The sequence below is a fragment of the Pezoporus wallicus genome, unplaced genomic scaffold, assembly GCF_028554395.1.
Source record: "Pezoporus wallicus isolate ANWC-B61680 ecotype Strahan unplaced genomic scaffold, APGP_CSIRO_Pwel_v1 contig_5767, whole genome shotgun sequence".
Taxonomy (NCBI): Eukaryota; Metazoa; Chordata; class Aves; order Psittaciformes; family Psittacidae; genus Pezoporus; species Pezoporus wallicus.
The window spans coordinates 8,492,290-8,513,751 of record NW_026640599.1 but is presented as its reverse complement, the minus strand read 5'-3'; the positions used below and the strand labels follow the sequence as shown (position 1 = coordinate 8,513,751).

Here is a 21,462-nt window from a genome sequence, read left to right as displayed (position 1 = left end):
TTTCTTCAAAAAGAAATGAAGCTTAGAGGATCACAACTATCTGTCTGTCCCTTCTTCTCACTGATAATTAGCTACTGAAGCCATCAGCCAACTTCAACCAAATTTGATGTAAGTTAACATCTAAAGGTTGCTATATTCCCTTTTTAGGCTTTTTAGTGCCTTGTAAATTTTTTTTCTTAGCCACTTCTTCGAAGAATTTGAGTTACCAGAAAAATAAGATTTTGTGGGCCAGATACCAAGCTCTGCCCTTACATATGAATGAGAACAGAAACTTGCTGTGCAAAGTGCTACAACTTCAGGTGCAGGAACCAGCAGCATTTGTGTTGCATTGCCAGAGTTGCATACAAAAGCATAAGAACTAAAATAATGAACAAATTTTGCCTTTGAACCAAACAAGTAACTGCTCTTATGCTATGATGGTAAACCCATACAAGGCTTGTAATAGAATTTTGCAATCCTAAACCAAATAGAACCCATATTTTTTGTTAAAACATTTTAAATTCTGCTGAGTTTGCATAGTGGTTTAAAAGTATCTGGATGCTGATATCAAATCATTAACTCTAGCACTTATTTATGTGCCAGTGTTGGACTTTGTTCTGAATAGAGTCAGTCTTCTCCAGATGTTTGAAGGATCAACAGAAATATTCCATGAAATGTCATTTATTAAGTATTTGTATTTTCCCTAAAACATAACGTTTTGGGCCAATGGCTCTGGTCTTCGAAATTAATTCAGGTAATGGTCAAAAGAAAATGCCGTGCCTGTAGAGTACGAGTGTATGTGCAAGTGCCTGTATGTGTCTAAAGACTGCAAAATGATTGCACCAAAGGAAATGCCAGCTGTGTCCTCCTAGTCCTCCCCTGGCTTTGTTCTCTTTGTCTGGGGCAGTAAGGTTGCCAGCACTCGGTGAAGTCTCCGCAGTGACTTGCAGGTGGAATTGCATACACTGAAAGCGTGGTGTTCCTTGAGAGTTGGAACCTTATAGCTAAAGGACAGGTAGAAAACTAGGCAGAAGTTGCAACAAGGACAGTTTAGGCTCTTGATGGAAGACCTGTAAGGATTAGATTCTCAGACAAGATCAAATAATTGCAGAAGCACCACAGGGAAAAGTTGGTGTTCTGGATTTAAAAGGGCAAATACTCAGATCCACCACTGAATGATATAATATGTTAAGGATTATATCTAGGGGCCAAAACTGGGGCATCCACAAGCAGGAGCTGTATGGAATACACTTTGAACCGACCGGAAACATAGTTAAAACTGTATATCTTTACATAAAATTATTAATATGAAGTATATTGGCATAGTACATGTACTAAAATGCATGGGGGAAAAGGTTAAAGGTAGACATCTAATTGTAAAAGCTTTTTCTCTCTATGAGGATTTACTGCATTTTCCTAGAATAGATTGTTTTGGTTTTGATAGTCAATGGGTGTTCTTCTTCTGAAATAAATCCATGGGAAATACTATGAGCGTGAAGCACAGTAAAATCATTGTTTTAACTCTTGCACCTAATCATAGCCAAGTCCACAAGGAGCCATACAAGCCAAAGTCCATGAAGAACTTTGCTTCTTTTATTTAAGTTTTTGCCAAATCACAATGTGCTTTCTACATCTGATACCTGATAGCTGCTTCTTTGAGGAATAATACACCGTTTCAGCAATGCATCAGGTAGGGGCAGAGCAAAGTGGAGGTTCCTTAGGTTAGCCCTTTTTAGGTCATGTTAGTAAGTCATCAATGTGCCTTTTTTTATTTTTTTTAATAGGAAGATATAGAGATGGAAAACTACAAATGAATTCTTTTGTTAAATGCTCTATATTCACCTTGCTCACCACAAAGAACAGAAGAGAAACACCCTAAAGCTTTCTCCAAATCTTCAGTCATCACTGACTTAATGATGGAGGACAAGGTATGGTGAGAGATGAAGGGAATATTAAAAAGTTAATTGTATTGTCTGGGAAAAATAAGTAGGCATATTGTGGAAACAAATGGCATTTCATGTTTCTGTAAGCATTGTTTTCTTGCTTCTCTAAGTATACCTTTTTTACAACTTTGAGCAAATCCCAAAGCATCAATATCTCTATTGCAGTTTCTATTACATTAGACTTGAAATGAAAAAGAAGTTAGTGGAAGGACCCTGCAGAGCCATTCCTGTACATAACATCCATGCAGTGGATTGAGGCCAGTGCCACACTGTACCGACTGCCACCTCTGAAATGCTCATTCACCAAGCATCTGGCTCCCTTGTGAGCCCTTTATCTGTAGATAGTAACCTTGCTATATCATTATCCTTAGCGTCTTTTTTTAATGACAGTTAATTCAGAACATACTGACAAATTTGTGTTGTTATTTTTATTCAAGACTCCAGAGTAACACGTCCTGGCTAAAGCTGGTTTAGAAGCAAGTTGTGGTTTTGCCATGTACAAGTACTTTGACATAGAGATTAATTAAGAGTTTGATTACAAGACCAGGGTGATGAGGCACTGGCGCAGGTTGCCCAGAGAAGCAGTGGGTGCCCCATCCCTGGCAGTGTTCAAGGCCAGGTTGGATGGAGCTTTGAGCAACCCAGTCTAGTGAAAGGTGTCCCCTGCCCCATGGCAGGGGGTTTGGAACTGGATGATCTTTAAGGTCTCTTCCAACCTAAACCCATTCTATGATTGGCCTATCTGCAAGCAGTTGCTTTCTTTTGGAGCCCTTGGGCCCTGCAGGCAAACTGCAAAGGAAGGCAGGGTATACAGAAACTGCAGGGCTTCCCCAAAAATGCTGTCCTGTGACCCAGGTTACTTAAAATTAGAGATTTGCACTTGCTCTGTACTGGTGCTGTGAAAGTTTCTTTTTCGATTAAATGGGCTCTGGCAGCAGAGTAATGGCCTTCAGCAGTACTTCAGTAGCTTGAGCAGGGCAGCTTGACATGTTCCAGGTTACTGCCATGCTGGGAAAATGATCCTAACTTTCCTCTTCACTGCAAAGCAGAATTTCAGCAAGGGGTACTGGTTGCTAGTGTGGTGGGCTGCAGGGTGTCTGCTGAACAGTGGCTCCTGCACCCCTTGGTTTTAAATTACAGCAGAGAGCGGTACTGCGAAGGTTTGGGCAAGTGGTCATTGCTGTCAGCGGAGAAAGAAATGGCAGTAAAGGTGCCTCAGGTGCAGGTCATCTCCGTGCCCACGTGGGGCTGTGCAAGACTGCAGTGCCTGTAAAGTCTTCCAGGAAAGCTTGCTGCCTGGATCGGGAAAAACAGTTCTGTGCTCTCCCTTCACATTCGCTGCCTTCATGCGCTCCAGCCGCCATTTAGGAGTGCAACACAGCAGTGAAAACTGTAAAAGCGCCGAAGTGTAAGATTGCCATTCAGTGCCGTACACCAGCAAAGCCAATTAACTTGAACAGGAAGTGGGGCTTAATGTGCATTTGGGGATTACAAGCTAGCAGGAGGTGGGAGAAATGGATACTTACCACTTCCATCTCCTTTGCTGATGCTAAAAGTATCTGAATCTCTCAATGAAATGCTAATTTTCACTGAGCTCTGGTTATCTAATACCTAGTAATAAATTATATACAACATTAACAGATGCTGATACATAAATGTGTCTTGCAAGTCCAGAAACACTTAATGAGAAATTGGAGTGTGCTAGACTACACTATAGACACAAAGCTGTTGTTCCTAGTTCATTTTGGTGGCAAAAGTTGTTGGAAAGAAATTAAGTTTCTTTCAATTTGACGTGTATGCTCCTAAAATGAGGTTGTTCTGGTTGAATTCACTGAGACGGCAAAACAAATGTATGTGACCCTAAAACATTTCCCTTAAATAATTTGAGGAAAATAACTGTGTCACGAGGCTTGCTGTCTTACAGTGAGGCTTTTTCTTGCAAAGGCTGTAAGGTGCAGTGAACTAGTCAAACAGTGTTTACGGTATTTATAGATACTCTTTTCAACAAATGCATTCTCTATTTATTATGATAGTATGCAAGTGATAAGACCTCTTTTCAGACTTAAGTGGCATATGCAAGGGCTTCCCAATCCTAGCAAGGCAGTTTCATCTTTTCTGTTTTAATAAAGTAGTTCTACTGAAGTCAGTGACACTTTTGTGCAAGATAGTAAATGCACAAACCCTAAATACATACTGGGGCAACTGCTAATTCAGGAGATACACAGTGAGTGAATGAAAAAAAGAAAAAAATCTGTTGTGGAAAAAAATTGCTTCATTTGGATTGTTTATAGCTTTGGGGTTTGGGGATTTACTTGGTGTTTTAAAATGTAATTCCCAGCTAGTGCTAGCAATTATTCCTTGGCGAACCCTAGTTCTATTAGTTTCAAAGTGTTGATTGTGAGTTAGAAGCAATATTTGGTTTTATTTATTCCTTTTTTTAATCCATTCCATAATTTTAAGATTAGTTGCTTACTCAGGTAGCAGGTTTGAAAAGGATGGCTTTCCTTGGACACAGTGGGTGTGTGTAGGATGAATCCCTTATCAAGGTAGTGTCATGAATTTATGAATTCCTTTTGGGTTACACTGTTTTCTTGTTCCACTTCTCATCATGAACCTTGTGTAGTTAGGTATCTGAAGGGGAAAAGGCCTGTGTTATGTTTAGTTCATATTCTTGAGGGCTTTTTTTGATAATACAGTTTAAGTTGTGACCAGATAAATAGTAAAAATCATGATTTTCCTGTGTCTTAAGTGCACCTTCAAATTTGATTGTCTGTCTTTTCCACTGAGAATTTCTACATTTACTGGGGAAAAAAAAAAATAGAGCAAGTTGAGACAGGGGGACACCAACAAAAAACCCTAAAACAAACATCACAAACCCCAACCCTCCCAAAACCCTCTCAACCCCTGAAAAAAAAAAGTCCCAAGACCCCCTAAAAAGCCCTGCTTAAACAGTTTTGAATAAGCCCTAATAATAATTCGTAGTTGAGATTCTGATATTGTGCAATATCGTGTTTTTTTTAATAAAACAACTCTGGAAATTGTCAATAAACTTCGATTGTACTGCAGATGTGTAACTCAAATCAGTTGTAATTAGGCATTCTGGAAAGAACAATTATAAATAAATTGGAATCTTTGGCCTCTTTTTTTTTTTTATTCTTTCATCTAATTTCAGATTTTTTAGTCAACTCTGTATTTGCGTTGAAATCTCCTGATGCTAAATTCTGCTTCTACTGATACTCTGCAAAAGGTAAAATTCTTGAGACTGGCCTGAGAGCAGGAGTGGCATGAGTATCTGATTGGGTCCCTACCTGCCAGGTTGCTTTGGAGCCAGTGGTAGAACAATGCCTACTTTGATCAGTGGCTACTAGAAGAGCAGCTACTGTGGGCAGTCAAGAGCTGTTAGCTAAGACTCTGGGCATAATGTTTCCATATATGATAATTTAATTTTGTATTAACATTTTGTATGAGGCTATTAATAGTTGCCCATTTATCTTCTGTCTGAGGAATAATCCCATGGGTAACTGATAAAAGTTACCATAACGTCTAATAAGCAAAAGGAAACCTCCTTTTTTTTTTTGTCTCCTTTCTCCCTCCCCCTTGTAAATAAAGAGTATTGGAAAGTGTTATTAGTGTAGAGAAAGGGAGTATAATATACTCCCTCAGCACAGGATGGAGGGGCAGGTCTGTCATCATTGTTCACCATTTGTCTTTGCACAGGCTTTATTCTGTAGCATATGAAACTTGACATGCGTGTCCACCCTTTAGTAGTTAACACAGAACATGTGTGTTTGCATCTTTTATACCTACTTGAATAAAAGTTCTCTTCATGCATACATGCATTCACATATATACAGACTTTTCTTTCTGAATTATAGTAAGGTTGAAAGGATTAATTGGTATCTGTATTGCCAGAGGTAGGAATAAAGAGTTTTTAAAGTAACTGCTGAACTTGGTAATTAGATATTAAACTTTCTGTCTTCATAAACATGAATGATGTAGGGTATATTCTGAAGAAACTGAAGGTAAAATAAACCCAGACCTATTGTTAAGTGACACCTGAATCTTTACCGTTGACCTCCCTTTTTGTGCAGTTGTTGTAATTGTGTGCAGTAAGACACTGGCTGAAAGGGGAGAAGAATAATAGCTATAGATTCCACATGAGCCTGGTATAGTTTGAAGAATACAGCTGTAAATGTTCGTGTGTCTTAAATCTGGGAGAAAGCTGCTGGCAAGCTGTGGTGAAGTGTCTGGAGCCCTTTCTGCCTAAGACATTACAGAAGCATATGAATAAAATAGCAATGTAGAACACCCACTGACATAGTGTGGCTGCTTTGTATGTGCTTACCATGTGGTGGGCTGCCTAATAGGGACCTGTTCAGTAAACTTAGTAATTCATCTAGTGTTATTACTTATGAAGTGTTTTCATAAGGAAAAGCATTCTGCTAATGTATCTTACCAGTTCTCTGAGTGATCTTGAGATGCCATCTGCTTTATCTACCCAATACTGGAGTCTCCATGGGACACTGTCAAGGCTGTGCACACTGTTTATACATAAAGCATACAATCCTGTGGACCTGATTAGGTGTCGTGAGCTTATGCAGAACTGAAAAGATCTGCCTTTTGTAATTCATCAAGTTTTTCTTCCCCAATGCAGTAATTAAGATATTTTTATTATTACATGTGCTCAGCAAGTCACCTTTATATAATTTATGTGTAATTTTGAAGTTACTTGGCCAGCATTTTGGAGTGATTTCACCTTTAAACTTAAATAAACATACCAGTAGGATATATTTTGCTCCAGTAATGTTTGTGTAAATATGGTATAGGGCATATTTTGCTACTGTTCTCTTTGGGTAAATATGCTGTACAGTTCTTGATTCAAACAACTTGAAAATCCAGGGTGGGGATCAGGAACTTAAGGCAGGTAACTAGCGACACTTGTGTCCTTGCTGCTTAACCAGAGGATGCAGGTCTCTGACAGCTTTTCTGTCCTATCTGCCAGGCCACCTCTTAAGACAATTAGCCTGCAGTGTCACTGTGTTTGGCAACTGAGTCTGCCTTTAATGACTTCATCTATTTAACATTTTCGTAACAATATAGCCATCCTGGTATTTTTCATAAGACATGATGGAAAAGGTTCCTTTTTCTTTCTGCCGCATTTGAAATCCAGCCTGGCAGTTATAAAATTAAGTATCTAAAACTGGAAAAAAATCCAGTTCTTTGTGGGGTTTTTTGTTTGCTTGTTTGGGTTTTTGTTTGTTTGTTTTGGTTTTTTTTGTTTGTTTGTTTGTTTAGCTTCTGGGGTTTTTTTTTGTTTTTTTTTGGGGGGTGTGGTTTTTTCTTTTCTGAGTGTAACAAAATAAACATTTTTTTTAATTAAAACTTTTAAACAGAGTTTAAAAAACCTTTAAACAGAGTTAAATTATCAGAAAAGAGAACAATCCCTTAAATCTTACCGAACATACCTCCAAAGCCTTGTGCTGTTTCCATATTGACTCTACCTGAAAGCCTCTCAGTGATGTATCATAATTAATATTTAGAAAAGGTGCCTTTTGCCAGTAGAAAGTGTCATGCAGGTACAGTCACATGTGATTTTATTCCTTATTTCACCTTAGAGTATAGTCAGTAACTGCAAACTTGAATATGACATTTCTTCATTAAGTAGTACCCAGAGGGAGACAGTGGCAGATGGAGAAAAGTCCTTTATTGTCTCAAAGAACAGTCTCAAGGGAGAGCAAGCAGGTTTTTAGGGAGCAAAACTTTGTTTTTTATCAGTTGAGATTATAGTATTTGAAACAACAGAATTTGCCAGTAGAATGGTGGGTGTAAGTGCAGTGATATTTCAGGCTGAGCTGGTCTTCTGTATAGACCACTTTACCACATCCTTGCAATGGCACCCTTTGGCAGAACTGCATCCAGACTTGGAATTTCAGCACCACAGCAACATCAGTGTAGATGATATACATTGTGACAAAGGTCTGAAACTGTTGCACAGTGTCACCTAGAGTGGATGAAGGTCTAAATGTGTTGAACGTGGGTCATGTAGTGATCTTTAAAGGTCTTTTCCAACGTGGTTGATTCTGTGTAAGACGGACAAAGGTCTAGGTGTGTTGAACACTGGTCGTAGAGCTGTTCTCACATCCCCAGCTGACTTTCCTTCTGTGTTGTGGTGCCTGCTGTCAAGGCCTTTGATATCTGCTATATATAAATACATTGTGAAACCAAATACCATGGGATATTATGGAGGAAAGAAGTTTATGTAGGTTCAACAACAAAGTAAAAAAAAAAACGGAGGCCTGACCTGCTGGCATTTACTTGTGTGCCAATGTCAGGAGAGCAGCTGGCTGGTCCTTCTGAAATGTGCTCTCAGCTTCCAGTAACCTGATTGTCCTGCTCCAGTACTTGTTTTCTCAGCTTGAGACAGGATATGAATTTCAAAAGACAGCTTGCCTTGTGTTTCATCGGTTCAGGACAACCTTCCTCTCTGTCTGGAGCCACCACCAAAAGACTTGCACAAGCAATATTTAGAGTGAGCATGTGTGGCCATGTTCTGGCACCATTTCATCAAACTGAATAGTTTTCCTTTGCCCATCAAAAAGCAGTGATTAACTTGTTAGTTTTTACTTCTGTAAATATTTTAAAGTAACACTGAAGTATTGACAAGTCCTGCAGTGTTAGATGGTGTATTTTGCTGACATTTTAACATCTTTTAAGTTACGTTCGTTCGGTGTTTTTTTTTTTTGTTAGAAATGCTTGTTGTAACAAAGTCCTGGAGGAGTAGCTGGCCCTCTTCAGTCAAACAGTGAGCCAAATCTCAAGAAATTAGCCCAACAGTTAGGTGTATATCTTAGAGAGTGGGGACTACTTGGAAAAGGGGCTTTTGGGGAAGGCTGGGAGATTGAATAGAAGTAGTAGACGTAGCAGCAATGTGTGTGCATGTGTGTTTCATTACAGTAAAGTCTTTGATGTTGTTACTTGAGAAGTTTCCTTATTCTTCTGCAAGTCTGGGAATAGAGGGTTATTAGCAAATTTTCTGCCAGTGTCTCTTTGTATTAATTTCTCTGGGTGGTAGGAGGCACAACCAGTGTGTGTTTTAAATACGTCGTTTGCTGCTATGTGCCTTTCTAGCTGAGGGATCAGAGGCTTAGCTGTAAATACTAGGAAGGCTCAGGATAAAGCTGAGCGTACAGAGTATTAACCTGAGGTCACTTAGCCGAGTGAAAGCTTTTTTGCTGTAAGGTTTTCGATTTCAAACCTTGGTGTGCCCTCTGCTGGCAGTCCGTGTGGTGAAACAGAAATGGCGTTGGGTTATCTTCATGGTTGTTACCTGTGCTTGCTGTTTGCCGTCTGCTATACCAAACAATTTGAATTCCTGTCATTAAACAAATTTCATACCACAGGTAGCTGCTATTCCCATTATTTTCATAATATATATTGTATGAAAATATGCAGAACATATACTGATTTTGGCCTTGAAAAATCATCCCAAGGTATAAGTTATTACCCAGGGAATAGTTATTTGTCCTTTAAAGCCATATTCACTGATTTTTGGCAGGTATGCTGATTTGTGAAGTCAAGAAATGCTAGAATTGAGGATGTATGTGCTATTTTAATGCTCCCCTTGCTGCATGTATATGCATTTGATGCCTATATGTACTATATTGCATACTGTTTTCCTCCACACAGTTTTTTGCGCATTATTGTATTGCACATGTAAGGAGCAACAATTCCATTATTTGTTGTTTCAGTTGTGACATAGCCAAGTCTGGAGTGTGTTCTCCAAGACTGACTTCAGATTATAGTTCTGTTTACTTTCCGGTTTCAGAAAGAAATGAAGCAATAAGTGCTAATCACTTTGAAGCTGGTTCACCTCTTAAGGAGGTTCACTGAATAAATGAAAAGACCTAAAAGGAAAAAAAACTTTATATATCTGCTAAAGGAGCAAAATAAGGATTGTGCAGACTGCTTCAATGCTGATTTTGATACATCCCGTTTTCTTAAGTATTTGGCATTACAGCCTTGACCTTTTTTTAATATTACCAGAGTGGTGTTGAGACATCCGAACTCTTGAGAATGCTATCCAGAGTTGATGTGCTATTTTTCAGGTTGGCTATGGCAGTTGTGAGTAAGGTCGGAGCTTTTAGATCCTTGTCTGCCAGTTGTGCTTACTAAGCAATCAAAGTAGAGATAAGTTTGCTGTAATTTTATTGACAAGCATAGTGGGATATGTTTTTTGCTTGTGGGTTTCATAGGTAGTTGCTGAAAGCAAGAGAGGGATGAGAGTGCAGGGTTTTGTGAACATAATCCATAGACATGGACTGTCTTGCTGTTCCTATCCCTGCTTTGGTTTCCGTGATTCAGGTTCCACCTCTCCACCTGCGTTATGTCCCTTGCCTCACAAAGCCTTAGCTCCTGTCTGCTTGCTAAGCAGCACTTACCCTGATCAAGGACTCTTGAGTCTCATGCTCTGCCAGCGAGGAGGGGCACAAGAAGCCAGGAGGGAGCAGAGACAGGACACTCAACCCAAACTAGCCACAGGGGTATTCCAGCATGTCATGCCCGGTATATAAACTCTTAGCCTTTTCCCAGGCTTCACTTACTCCCAAGCTCAGTCTTTTCTTTTTGAGCTTCAGTCTTGATTTCACCTCCTCTGTGGCTTGTAGCCTAAATTGTAGGTTTTGTGCTGGTTTGACTTTCAAATCACTGAAAAACTTTCAATTGGAGCTGTAATGTAACAATGCTGACAACAGGATTCCCCTTCTTGGCTACTTAAAGCAGGCCCCTTCAAAGTAGTTGCAGACTAGTCACCATGGTTGCTTTATTGAGCCACCTCCTCTTCTCTCCTCCCTGCTTGTCAAGTCTGCCAATAAATGGCAGCCAAGCGAACAAACCAGTGGACTAGGATGGAAGTAGGATGAGTCTTCAGTATTAAATAGATATGTATTTGACCCACAAATTCTAGTTGTAATTAACCAGCTGGGAGCTACAATTGCAATTTTCCAGAGGCCTGACTGCCATCAGGTAGTTGCCATTTGTGTGTGCAGAGGCAGATTAGAAATGGTGTTCGAAGGTGCTGCTTGGGGAAAAAGCAAGCTGTTATTCTAATGGGGGACAGCTGAGATCTGCATTTTTCACCAGTCACAAGAGAACATCAAGGCTGGTTTTTAGCCTTCCTACAGAACCATGCCTTTTTACAGAAAGGTGCTTGTCATGATACCAGGAAATAAAGGGTTAACATTGTGCCTGCCTGGTTAAGCAGTTGCTGTGCTTGGTGAAGCAGAACCATAGGAGTCAAAGTTGCTAGAATGGTGAAGCAGAGCTGTAGGAGTTACAGCTGCTAGGCAGAATTGTAGTAGATAAGATTCATAACTTAACATTTAAGACATTCTTGTTCAAATAGTATCTTTATAAAGAAAAGGAACAAAAGATAGCCAGAGTAACAAAATTTGCAAACTTGACAAGTTTCTGCTTTAAGATACATAAAACTGGCTTGTACCGAACCTGAAGTTTGGATAGGAGCCGAAACCCTATTGAGTCTGCATGAAAGCAAGAGGTTACGCACGGTGAGGAAGAGGAACTGCAAGCCTTCATCCTCACGACCCCCTAACGACCACCACCAGGAGGCACTGCACAGGCGCACCAACAGAACGAATGCCAGAAAACTAATTATAATACTAGATGGGAATAGGTTTTGCATCTGTATTAGGCGTGAAGCAATCTCATGTTTAGGTAATCATTATATGTAATATAAATGAACTGAGTGGCAAAGGGGGGCGCGCATGATTTTGGAGGAGCAACCCCCATGTGCCTCAGCTGAATAAAGCATACCTGCTTTACAACTTTAACGAGTTGTGGAGTCAATCCGTGTATCAGTCATGCAAAACCTTAACTCCAATAGACAGGATGCCCTTGGAGAGGAGCCTGCAAGTGTGACTTTTCAGGAAGACAGCCTGGGTTATAGTCTAAGTAACTTTTTGACATCCTATTTGTCTGATAAAATTAACAACTGCAGTTCTTAGAGCAGAAGAGAAGGGGACTTAATTGTAATTTACCAACTCAGTAGGGAGACCAAGTAATGTTTGCAAAGGATGTAAACTGTGCTGTGAGATGCCCTGCCTTGTTTGCACTGCAACCCTGCGAAGACCTCAGGATATCCTGAAAACAAAGAGAGAAAGGAGGGCGCTGGAGGCCATGCCAGCTGTTTTAAAAGGATGCTATCCTCTAACTGGTCTGTCAAGTCACTAGTTGGTGGCTGGTGAGCTCATATTGGTATTCCAGAAGGTCCACCTATGGTCCATCTGGCTGCTTATTACAGGGCAGACAGGCAGGTGACCCTGAGGCATCTCGTGTGTCATGCTCTGCCTGCCTGCCCACCCCTTTCTTAAATTGGGCTTTTTGATGGCTCATGCTGTGCAAAGAACTGGGGTGTCTGGATCCAGGTACAAAACGTCCTTAGGCAACCTCCTCCCAAACAAGCAACCTGCTTTTAGATGCAAACTTGACAAGGAAACAAAATGTTTCTACCTGGAAAAGAGGGCAGGAGGGCTGCTGTCTCCCTGGCTTCATTCAGTTCTAATTGTTGGCTGTTGAAATGAGCTGGTGGTTTCCTGTGGGCAAGGAAGCTATGGAGCTGTGTTAAGCCATAAATATGAAGACTGTGACTTCACATAGCACTAGACCATGAGAGCTGCATACCGCTTTTACTGCTTTCCTGAACTTTTTCCCTTTTTTAGCCAAAAACTTTAAAATGAGGTTATTAACAAAGACTAATACATGTTAATTGCATCCTAACATTTTTTTCCAAAGAAAGTTTTAAGTTTTATAAAAGCACTGACAGCATGGTTGTGTGCTCTGAGAAGAGGAGTCAGGCATTTACACTGAGGAACTGTGCATGGAGTTCATCAGTAGGTAGGCAGGAAGGAAGGAGACTGTGCTCAATATGCACCCAAATCCCAGCTTAAGTGCAAAATAGTTTTTGTTGTTGGAGTTGTTAAATGCTGTAGATACAACTTGTATTTGGTGGACTTTTTGAGTTCTTTTGGATGCTTCTTTAGTTTTGCTAACACTTTTTTAATACTTTTTTTTTTTTCCCTTCTTTCTGACTTCAGCCTTTGATGGATTTCTGAAAACCGATGAAAGACAGAGACTGGCAAAGGAGAGAAGAGAAGAAAGGGAGAAGTACCTCGGTAAGATGACAGAAGGTGTATGTATTATTTATGCATCTGTATTAATAGGCTTAATTTACTAACATGACATTTTTTCTGTTCTGAATTTTAAGTGTTGTGTTTTAGCCTGTTACTAGTCTTTATCACTTACATTACTACTTTTAAATTACGTGCAAGATATTGGTTGTTAGGATTCTGATTTATAAAAACATCAAATAAGCCTTGAATATTACTCAGGATGACACGTAGAACAGTTTGGCGAAACAGTCTATTATGTTTTAGCCATGATAAAAGACCATGGAGTTGTTCAGTATGGTATAAAGCAGGTAATTGTGTGTAGGTTTTTAAATTGTTAATATTTAAAGAGAACTAAAAAAAATGAATTAACTTTCTGTATAATGTAAGCATTGATTTCAGAGGTTTTAAAATAGTCAATTGTTTTTTTTTAATCTACTAATACCTCCAGGGAACTGTTGAGGGAATTGCAATATATATGTGTGTGTGTATATATAAAGCAATTTTTTTAATATAGATATATATAAGGGAGGGTGTGAGTGTACACAGTTAATTTCATATATATATGAATGAAATTAACTGTTCAATATTGTTTTGGACTTTTCATATATATGTATTTTAAAAATGTTGAACAGCTACCTTTGCTTTTCTCATGGCGATAACAAGAAAGGCCAGTAGCACTGTCCTGGATGTCACCTGACAATACATTTCAGAAGGAACTGTCAGTGTTTCATGATTTTGTAAAATTCAAGCTAGGCATAAATTTGGAGGAAATGTCAACTAAAAGCCAGCATGGACACCTGTGGAAAGAATCATAGCAAAATACTGGGTTTCTTGCAGTAAGTAACCAAATACACTGTTGACCGTTCCCTGACAAAACATGAGTCTTGAGACCAGTGACAAGACATTTTTTAGTACCTGTGGGCTTGGTAAGCAAGATTCCTTTTGGTAATTCATGTGAAAAACTGCTGCTGTTTAGTACTTCATCTCTCCAGAAGTTCTGTCTATGTGGGACATGCATCAGCCTGAGTTGTAGCTTACCTCTCTTCCATGCATACTCAGTCCGGACTCTCTCTTCTATACTCTTGATTAACCCTTCTTTGCTGGTTCCCAAGAAAATGACATGATGAGTAGATTGGAAAGGATTCGAATTAAAAAAAAAAAAACAGAAGAAAAAATGATAGGGGAAACTGAAAGCTGGAGAATCTGGGAGCAGTTGGCTCAGGGGATTTGGAACGTGTTGGCTGCCCTTCTTCTCTACAGACATCATATGTGCCTTCTGGAAATTTTAGAGTTGTGACCATTTCTAGAAGCTCTGGGACTTGGGCACAGTTTGTCTGTGGCACCTTTCTTTTAGAAGTTCAGGAAAAAAAGCAGAACAGATCTGTATGCAGCCAGCAGGTACTTTGCAGCAATATGGAATAACCTTTTCACGAAAGCCAAAATTCATTCCTCAGGGGTTTAGTATCCCTAAATTAAGGAACAAGAGTTGTATGTATGTCCATGATGACAGAATGGTTTCCTTCTCTGTCCAGAATCACTTCCAGGTTTCACCTACTTTCTCAGAAGGTGATCTTAGCACAAATCTCTGGACACCCGGCTTTATTTTTGGGTTTTATCAAGTCCAGCATGCTGTTTTCACCTGCTCTACCTGATATGGCCAGTAGTTGTTAACACTTAGTGACTGGTCACTTGTCTTCTACCATCTCTGATGTAACTCTTTATCTGTTGACAAGTGTAATTCTTCATACCTACAAGTCTAGGCATGCCTGCAGCCCTGACAACCCTCTCATGCTGCCCTGTCCTGGGGCAGGGGGGAATAGGGAATCCTTATAAGACAAAAGGGAAAGACAATATAAACAACTGTATTTCTAACAATAATAAGGTAGAAGGTGTTCTATAAAGCAGGATGGATGCAAGGAAGATGTATTTTAGGAGGATCCAGCAACTTTTGGAGAAGGATCTGATGTTGGAGGCACTCTAGCTTTAAACCAAGGATTTTGAGGGTGGAGTGGGGCTAAGAGGGACTGAAGGTCACAGCTGTGGTTAAACAGCCCAAAGGCAGGAGCTAAGTGGAAAAAGGCTGATGTGAGTATAGGGGATTCAAACGGCTGGGCAACAGCCGGGATGGAAAGATACAGAGAGAAGAGTAGAAGGAAGAAAATTTGCTGTACAGGGAAACAGAAACTGAAGAAGCAAGCTGAGACTGAATAGGTGTGCAGGACGAAGGACTAGCTCTTGTATAAACACTGTCAATTCTGGCTTTCCCTTCCTGAGAACATTCCCAAGTTCTTAGCCTGGCAACAGTAAGAATATTCCACTTTTCTTTCTGGCTGTACATGTGACATTACAGGCTTTTGTGTTTTTAGGCATGCTTACTGAGCTCCTCTTCCTTGCCTTTTAATGGAATACACTTGCATGAGAAGTGGATTTTTTTTCTCTTGATTTGTCACGTTAACTTCTACTACTACTTTTCCTGTGCAAAACTGAAGCAACAGTCCTGTATGTAATGTTACAGTCTGAATTTCTGTAACAACAAGCTAATGTCTCAAGAAGATCATGACTCCACCAGTTGCAATAAACTGGGCAAACCCTCAATAACAGAAGTAATTTTTTTCCTGCAAACAGGCAGAAGTGAATAACTATGTAGCACCAAATTACAGACAGAGACAGAAAGGTGCATTTTCCAAGCTTTGTAGAAAATTTAACATACGTTGTTTTAGTGTGTTTATTTTGAAGGCGGCCCTATAAAGGGAAGCATAGTTTTAAAGAAATTCCAAGGGCTTTTGCTTCAACATGTTTAACTGATTTGCTTCAAAACCTACTGGAAACATGTTTCAAAAAAGAATTTGGCTTTAAGCTACAGAAGGATTTGAAACATAACCAAAACCTAGTTGTTAATTATTCTGTACACTGTGTTTATATAGGTAAGGGGCACAAGCTCGCCTTGTGTACCGGAGGCTTCCCTATTTATTTACTGAGCAAATCACTTAGATTTACTAATCATCCCAGCACTTCTGTGCACTGTGTTTTTGACCTTAGTGGACTAAAGCTATGCGTAATTGCATTTGTTGTTTGACTGTTGTGTTATGTCATAATTTTAAAGCAGGAGAAGGTCTGCATAAAGTGAAATACACCTTTTTCTCTGCCTAAGCTGCTAGGGAACAGCAGATACTGGAGAAGGAGAGAAGAGCAAAACTTCAATATGAAAAGCAAATGGAGGAGCGATGGAAAAGATTGGAGGAGCAGAGGCAGAGGGAGGAGCAGAAGAGAGCAGCTGTTGAAGAAAAAAGGAGACAAAAGCTTAAAGAAGAGGAGGTAAGGCCCATTGGGAGACGTATGGCAGGGCAAGTCTATATTGTAGCGTTAGACATGGCTGAATATCGACATGCATTAAATGTTGATTTTCATTTATTTATTGGCCCAGAGGCATGTGGGCATTACTTTGGGAACCTCAGACACATGTCACCCCAGCTAGAAGTACTTTACTGCTGCTTGTACATCACAAACACTTTCCAGGTTTTTTGTTTTTTTGTTTGTTTTTTTTTTTGTCTCTTTATTTTTGTCTGATCTCACACAATAGTCGTGTATTTATGCTAATGTATCTGGGACTCTGTCAGATGATAAAGCACCAGCTTTCCAGAAGATAGGTTTTAAAGATGAGTGTTTCCATAAAAGGGAAAGATTTTTCTTAGTGTTTTGTTTACTGTCCCTGAAACTGAAATAATGTTTATGAAAACATTTTGTTTTTCCTCAGTGACATAAAATCAGAAATTCTTACTTCAAGCAGTGAAGAATTTAGGCTTAAAATTCTAGCACAGAACAAAGTTACGCATATATCTTTTGAAGCATGTTTGTTCCCTTCTTCTACTCTCCCTGCTGAGATCATTTAAGGTTCTTTTTTGCTCCAGTGAGTCCAATTTCTGATGCAGATCTCTGAATACAGTGTGTGTGTGTTTGTCTCTCCACATGACTTTCTGTAGGAAACGCTAGCACTGCTACTGCAACTGATAAAGAATTAATGTTTCTTGGAAAAGAGGGCAGTGGTGTAAAGAGAAGAGCCAAAAGAAGATATTTCTCTAGTTGCTAGATAAAAAGCCTCTAGAAATTTGCAGTTCTTACTCTTCCTTTATGTGTGCCCCTTCATCTTTTGACCAAAATATCTTTGCAAAAGATGAAAAACTCTTCTGCGAGAGATCAAAATAACATACTGCTCTCAATTGAACTTTTTTAAAATTGACTTTTCACTTTAACCTGATGACATTATATCCTGTCATTTGTCTTTCAACTATAACATACTGGTTGTGGCTTCTGCATAATAGCTGAGAATGCATTTTTAAATATTTTGTCATATGCTTTGTTTCAAATTTTGGTCAGAAAAATAGCAAAATCAGAAACAAAGGGTAGGTGTCTCCTTCTGTGGTAACATCAATGACCTATTGTGCTCCTTCGCCAGTATTTTCTGCTGTCATAACCTTTTGCAGCTAGGCAAGAGCAGTCCCCTTTATTGGGGTTGTAAGGGAAATGGCAAGTACAAAAACACTGTCCTCAATTTTCATCAGAGCAGGCAGGGAGGGGGAGAGGTGTAGGAAGAGTGAGCAACTGCATGCTTTCCCTACCTACATGGTTTGCCTGTGCTGGAGAAATAAGAGCAGGGTTGTCAGACATGAGAGGCTCTGCCAGGTTAGGCCCAAAGAGTCTGTTCAATTGGGACCCCACCTCCTGTAGTAGCCTCCTGCACTTGCCCAGGGATGGATGTAAGGGGCTGAGCAAACCTGTTGCAGCTCTCCAAAACTCTGTACATGTGATGGGAGACTTCTCTAATGGCGAGAGAAGTGCTGCCTCCAAGTGTTTGGTTGTAATATGAATACAGCTCCTAGCTCTGCTTACTGAGCTGGTCCTTCAGGCTTAAACTGTCCAAAGCAGTTTAAGTTGGGAACCAAGGCAGCCCTGGCCTGGCTCCTTTCCCTTCCCTTTCCTCCTTCTCCTTCCCCTTAAGAACCTGAGAGAAGGTTATGTGAGCAGGAGAACAGGAGAGAATGCTTATTTGTTTGGGGATGGATTAGACCTGTTGTGAAATAAAATCCAGGAGTCTCTGAAGGAGGGGAGGGTACAAAGGGGAATAATCTGTAGGGGAAGATGAGGGAAGAAGGAAACTGGGAACAGGAGACATCACCACTTCCTGGCGTCCCTTCTTCCTTTTGTGATTACTTGTCATTTCCTCATTTCTCAAATTCCACTTGAGTTCTATTAATGGATCTGTCAAGTCCTCCCCGTTCACCCCTCCTCTTACCCTCAGGTCTTTCGATGAGCCCCTCAAATCCTGTATGCATAGTAGCAGTGGATGTCTGAGAAAGGATGATGATGAGGTTGCAGTTCCCTGAGCATTGCAAGTTACTCGCTGCTCATGAGTCATTCTGGACATTTGAAACCTTTACTGGAAGAGCTTTGAACCTGTATTTCCCACACCTGAAGGTGGGGGTGGGAGGGTGGTGAGGAAAAGAGGAAGTGGTGGTCCCCTGGCCAGTAAACCAGTACACTTGCTTCCTGGAAAGATTGTTTTGATGCACATCCACTATTTGTTGCATTTGTAAAGAGCATGCACTTAAACACAAGAGAGTTAAAAACTCCCAAGATGTTACAGCATTAATTGCTTACTATGATTCAAAAGGTAATTAACTTTGAATTATAATATATGGAATTAGTCATTGCTTTCCAAACCTCTTTTGGCAACTCGTATACTGAGTGGAATTCAGTTGCACAGAAATTTTGCTACAAACTGCGATTTCTGTGCAAGAGGTCTCTCAATTTACTGTGCAGTGGATGTGAGGAGAAGAGTTTAATCCTCATTACAACACTGATGGTCCTCTGCTCCCCCCACTATTGCTGCTGCAGCTCCCCACATACCTTTATGTATGGTATATTCATTGTTCTATGTTGTTATTTGCACACATGCTTAATACACACCTGTAATTGTAATTGGTTGAGAGCAGAAATTCTATTCAGAAGGGTAGTTAAATTTAAAATTCTATATTGCTTTTCAATGTGTTCTTTAAATAGAGCATAGCAGAACTCTTTTGTTGCTAAGTGGAAGAGCCGATGGATAATATTAGCCAACAGTGAGCTATTTGCATACAGTGCTGATGAATATCTACAGTGAAGAGGAAAGGATGTTTGTATTTAAGGTAGATTGGTTTATAATTGTTTGCACAAATTATTTTAAGTCGTAGTACTTCTAAAATTAATTTTTCACTTGTTTTCACACCTGCATTGTATTTTACATAGAAAGAAGAAAAGTACTCCAGTCAAATTACTGGTGTCTTCACTACTGGGTTTTGGGTTGGTTGGGGGCGTGGTTAGTTGTTGTTTCTTTGGTTTTAATTCAGACAGTGCAAATTTGTCTTCTGTTGCTTAGTCTGAGGAAAACCTGGATGAATAACTATGGATTTTGGCAAGTAACATGTATATTTTAGATACTAGCAGTAGGTGGCTCTCTCTTTATGGTTTAACTAATTTTTAGTTTAACCTACTTGCAAAGCTTGTAGGTTAAAGTTTTTTGCAGAAGCTTCCTATTCAGTGTAGAAATTACTTGTTCTGTCTATAGCTGTCAAAATTCCCAAATGAGGATCACATGCATAGTTTGTTATGCTTTTAAGAAAGCACTTAGTTTATAACATAGACGGGAAGGGTTTGCTGATGAAGGAATCCTTTGTCTTGTTCAATTTTCATCATGGACCTAATTATTCATGTATGAGTTTATGCTGTGCTTCCATGTGTCTTATAGTTTTCTTTGGCTTTTTAGTTTTGTGCTAACTTAAAATGTTTTTTAAATACCTATCCTTTCTTTGTGAAAGATGGCCTTTATATTGTTCTTTATCTCAGCCATATCTGCAGGGTTTAATGGTGTTTAATAATTATGTCCTATAGTGCTTTAATGAAAGGCTCTTTGCAAATGAAAATGAATGATCCTCTCCACATCATGTAATTGAAGATTTCAACCTGAGATTGTAGGTAGCATGGGCTTTCAAATGTGTATGAAAAATAATTTAATTTCCTTAATCTATTTCATTGTGCATTTTATTCTTAAAACAGCACTTTCAGAGTAGGTGGTATAAGTGTATTCTGTGGTTTCCAAACTACGGAATATTGCTGGTCCTCGCTGCAAGCGGCATTAAAAAAACCAACTCAAATGTAACTCGCCTGGATGGTTGAAACTTGACTGCTTTCATCTTTTTTGATTAATGTATAATAATATTCATATAGATATGGAAAGAAAAATTCTGTATAAGTGTGTACTTCAATGAGAGAAATGGGAGGGTGATTTTTCCTTTGAAAAGAATGTGGGTAGAAAAGTATATTTGGGCAAGATGCACAGCAGAAGAAAGTGATGAAACAGTCTGCAGAGAAAAACTGGTGATGAAATAGTTGAGGTTTGGAAAAGACTTGAGTACAGAAAAGGGACTCAATCAGAATACATTAATGTTGGGAGGTGGGAATTTAAAAGCAAAAAAATTTAAAAGCAGGTTTTAAATGTGAAAATTGCATCCTCAAGTAGTAAAAGAAGAAAGAAAGACTGCAGCAAACTAAATCAGAGGGGAGTGACTTCAGATTCAGGACTGGAAGATTGCTTTCTTGTCATACCCAAGGCATGGACAAAAGTGATAGAGTGTTCAAAACTGTGGGGGTTTTCTGTGCTTTTGCAGAAGAGGCTGTGCTTGTGCTTTGTGCTCCTTCATGCATTTGCTCTGTAGGAGAAAAAAGAGGATGAAAGAAGCAGAGTGCACATTTGTGTGCCTGGATACTGATGGCGCTGACCAAACAGAAAGGGGTGGGGGAAAAGGGGGAGCAAAGGTGGGCAAGCAGCTGTCTGCTTTCAAGTGGTCTTTGAATGATGTTACCTGGTAGAATGTGAGCTAAAGGCCTAGAAGGGAGACAAAACTAAAGTTTTGAGTTCACAACACATTGATCAAAAGGCTTTCTTTCTGGAGACAGCAGCAGAAATTGTAAGAGCAGGTTGGGTCACCTGGCTCAAAGGTAACAGGGACAGGAGAGCTGAGAATGGTAGAAAGGGTATGCAAGAATTGCCTTTTTTCATGCTTTCTATAGAGGGTAGTATAATGGAATTCTTTGTGGTACAAGTTATTTGTAGTAAAATTAAGAGAAGAGAGCTTCAAGATAAAAGATAGTGGCTTGCTGTTGAAATGGATGGATAACTGGTAGTAAGGTAGAAAAAATGAGGCCAGAAACAAATTACAGGAATTCATGGAAGTAGAAGAGGTTCTTCAAAGATGTTGAAGAGACAAAAATAAATTGCAGGTAATCAGAAGATGATGAGAAGGCATCTGCTGCTGTAGAAAGCC

The 21,462-nt window shown here is 39.6% G+C and overlaps 1 protein-coding gene across 7 annotated transcripts in view; it reads left to right on the top strand.

The window, feature by feature from the left end:
* MAP7D2 (MAP7 domain containing 2) overlaps positions 1-21,462 on the top strand; it is a 77,484-nt gene that overhangs the window by 29,224 nt on the left and 26,798 nt on the right. For all 7 annotated transcript variants that reach the window (XM_057419498.1, XM_057419491.1, XM_057419490.1 and 4 more), the window contains exons 2-3: positions 13,031-13,108; positions 16,257-16,420. In XM_057419498.1, coding sequence (XP_057275481.1) covers positions 13,031-13,108; positions 16,257-16,420 — 242 coding nt within the window. The remainder of the gene's footprint in view (positions 1-13,030; positions 13,109-16,256; positions 16,421-21,462) is intronic.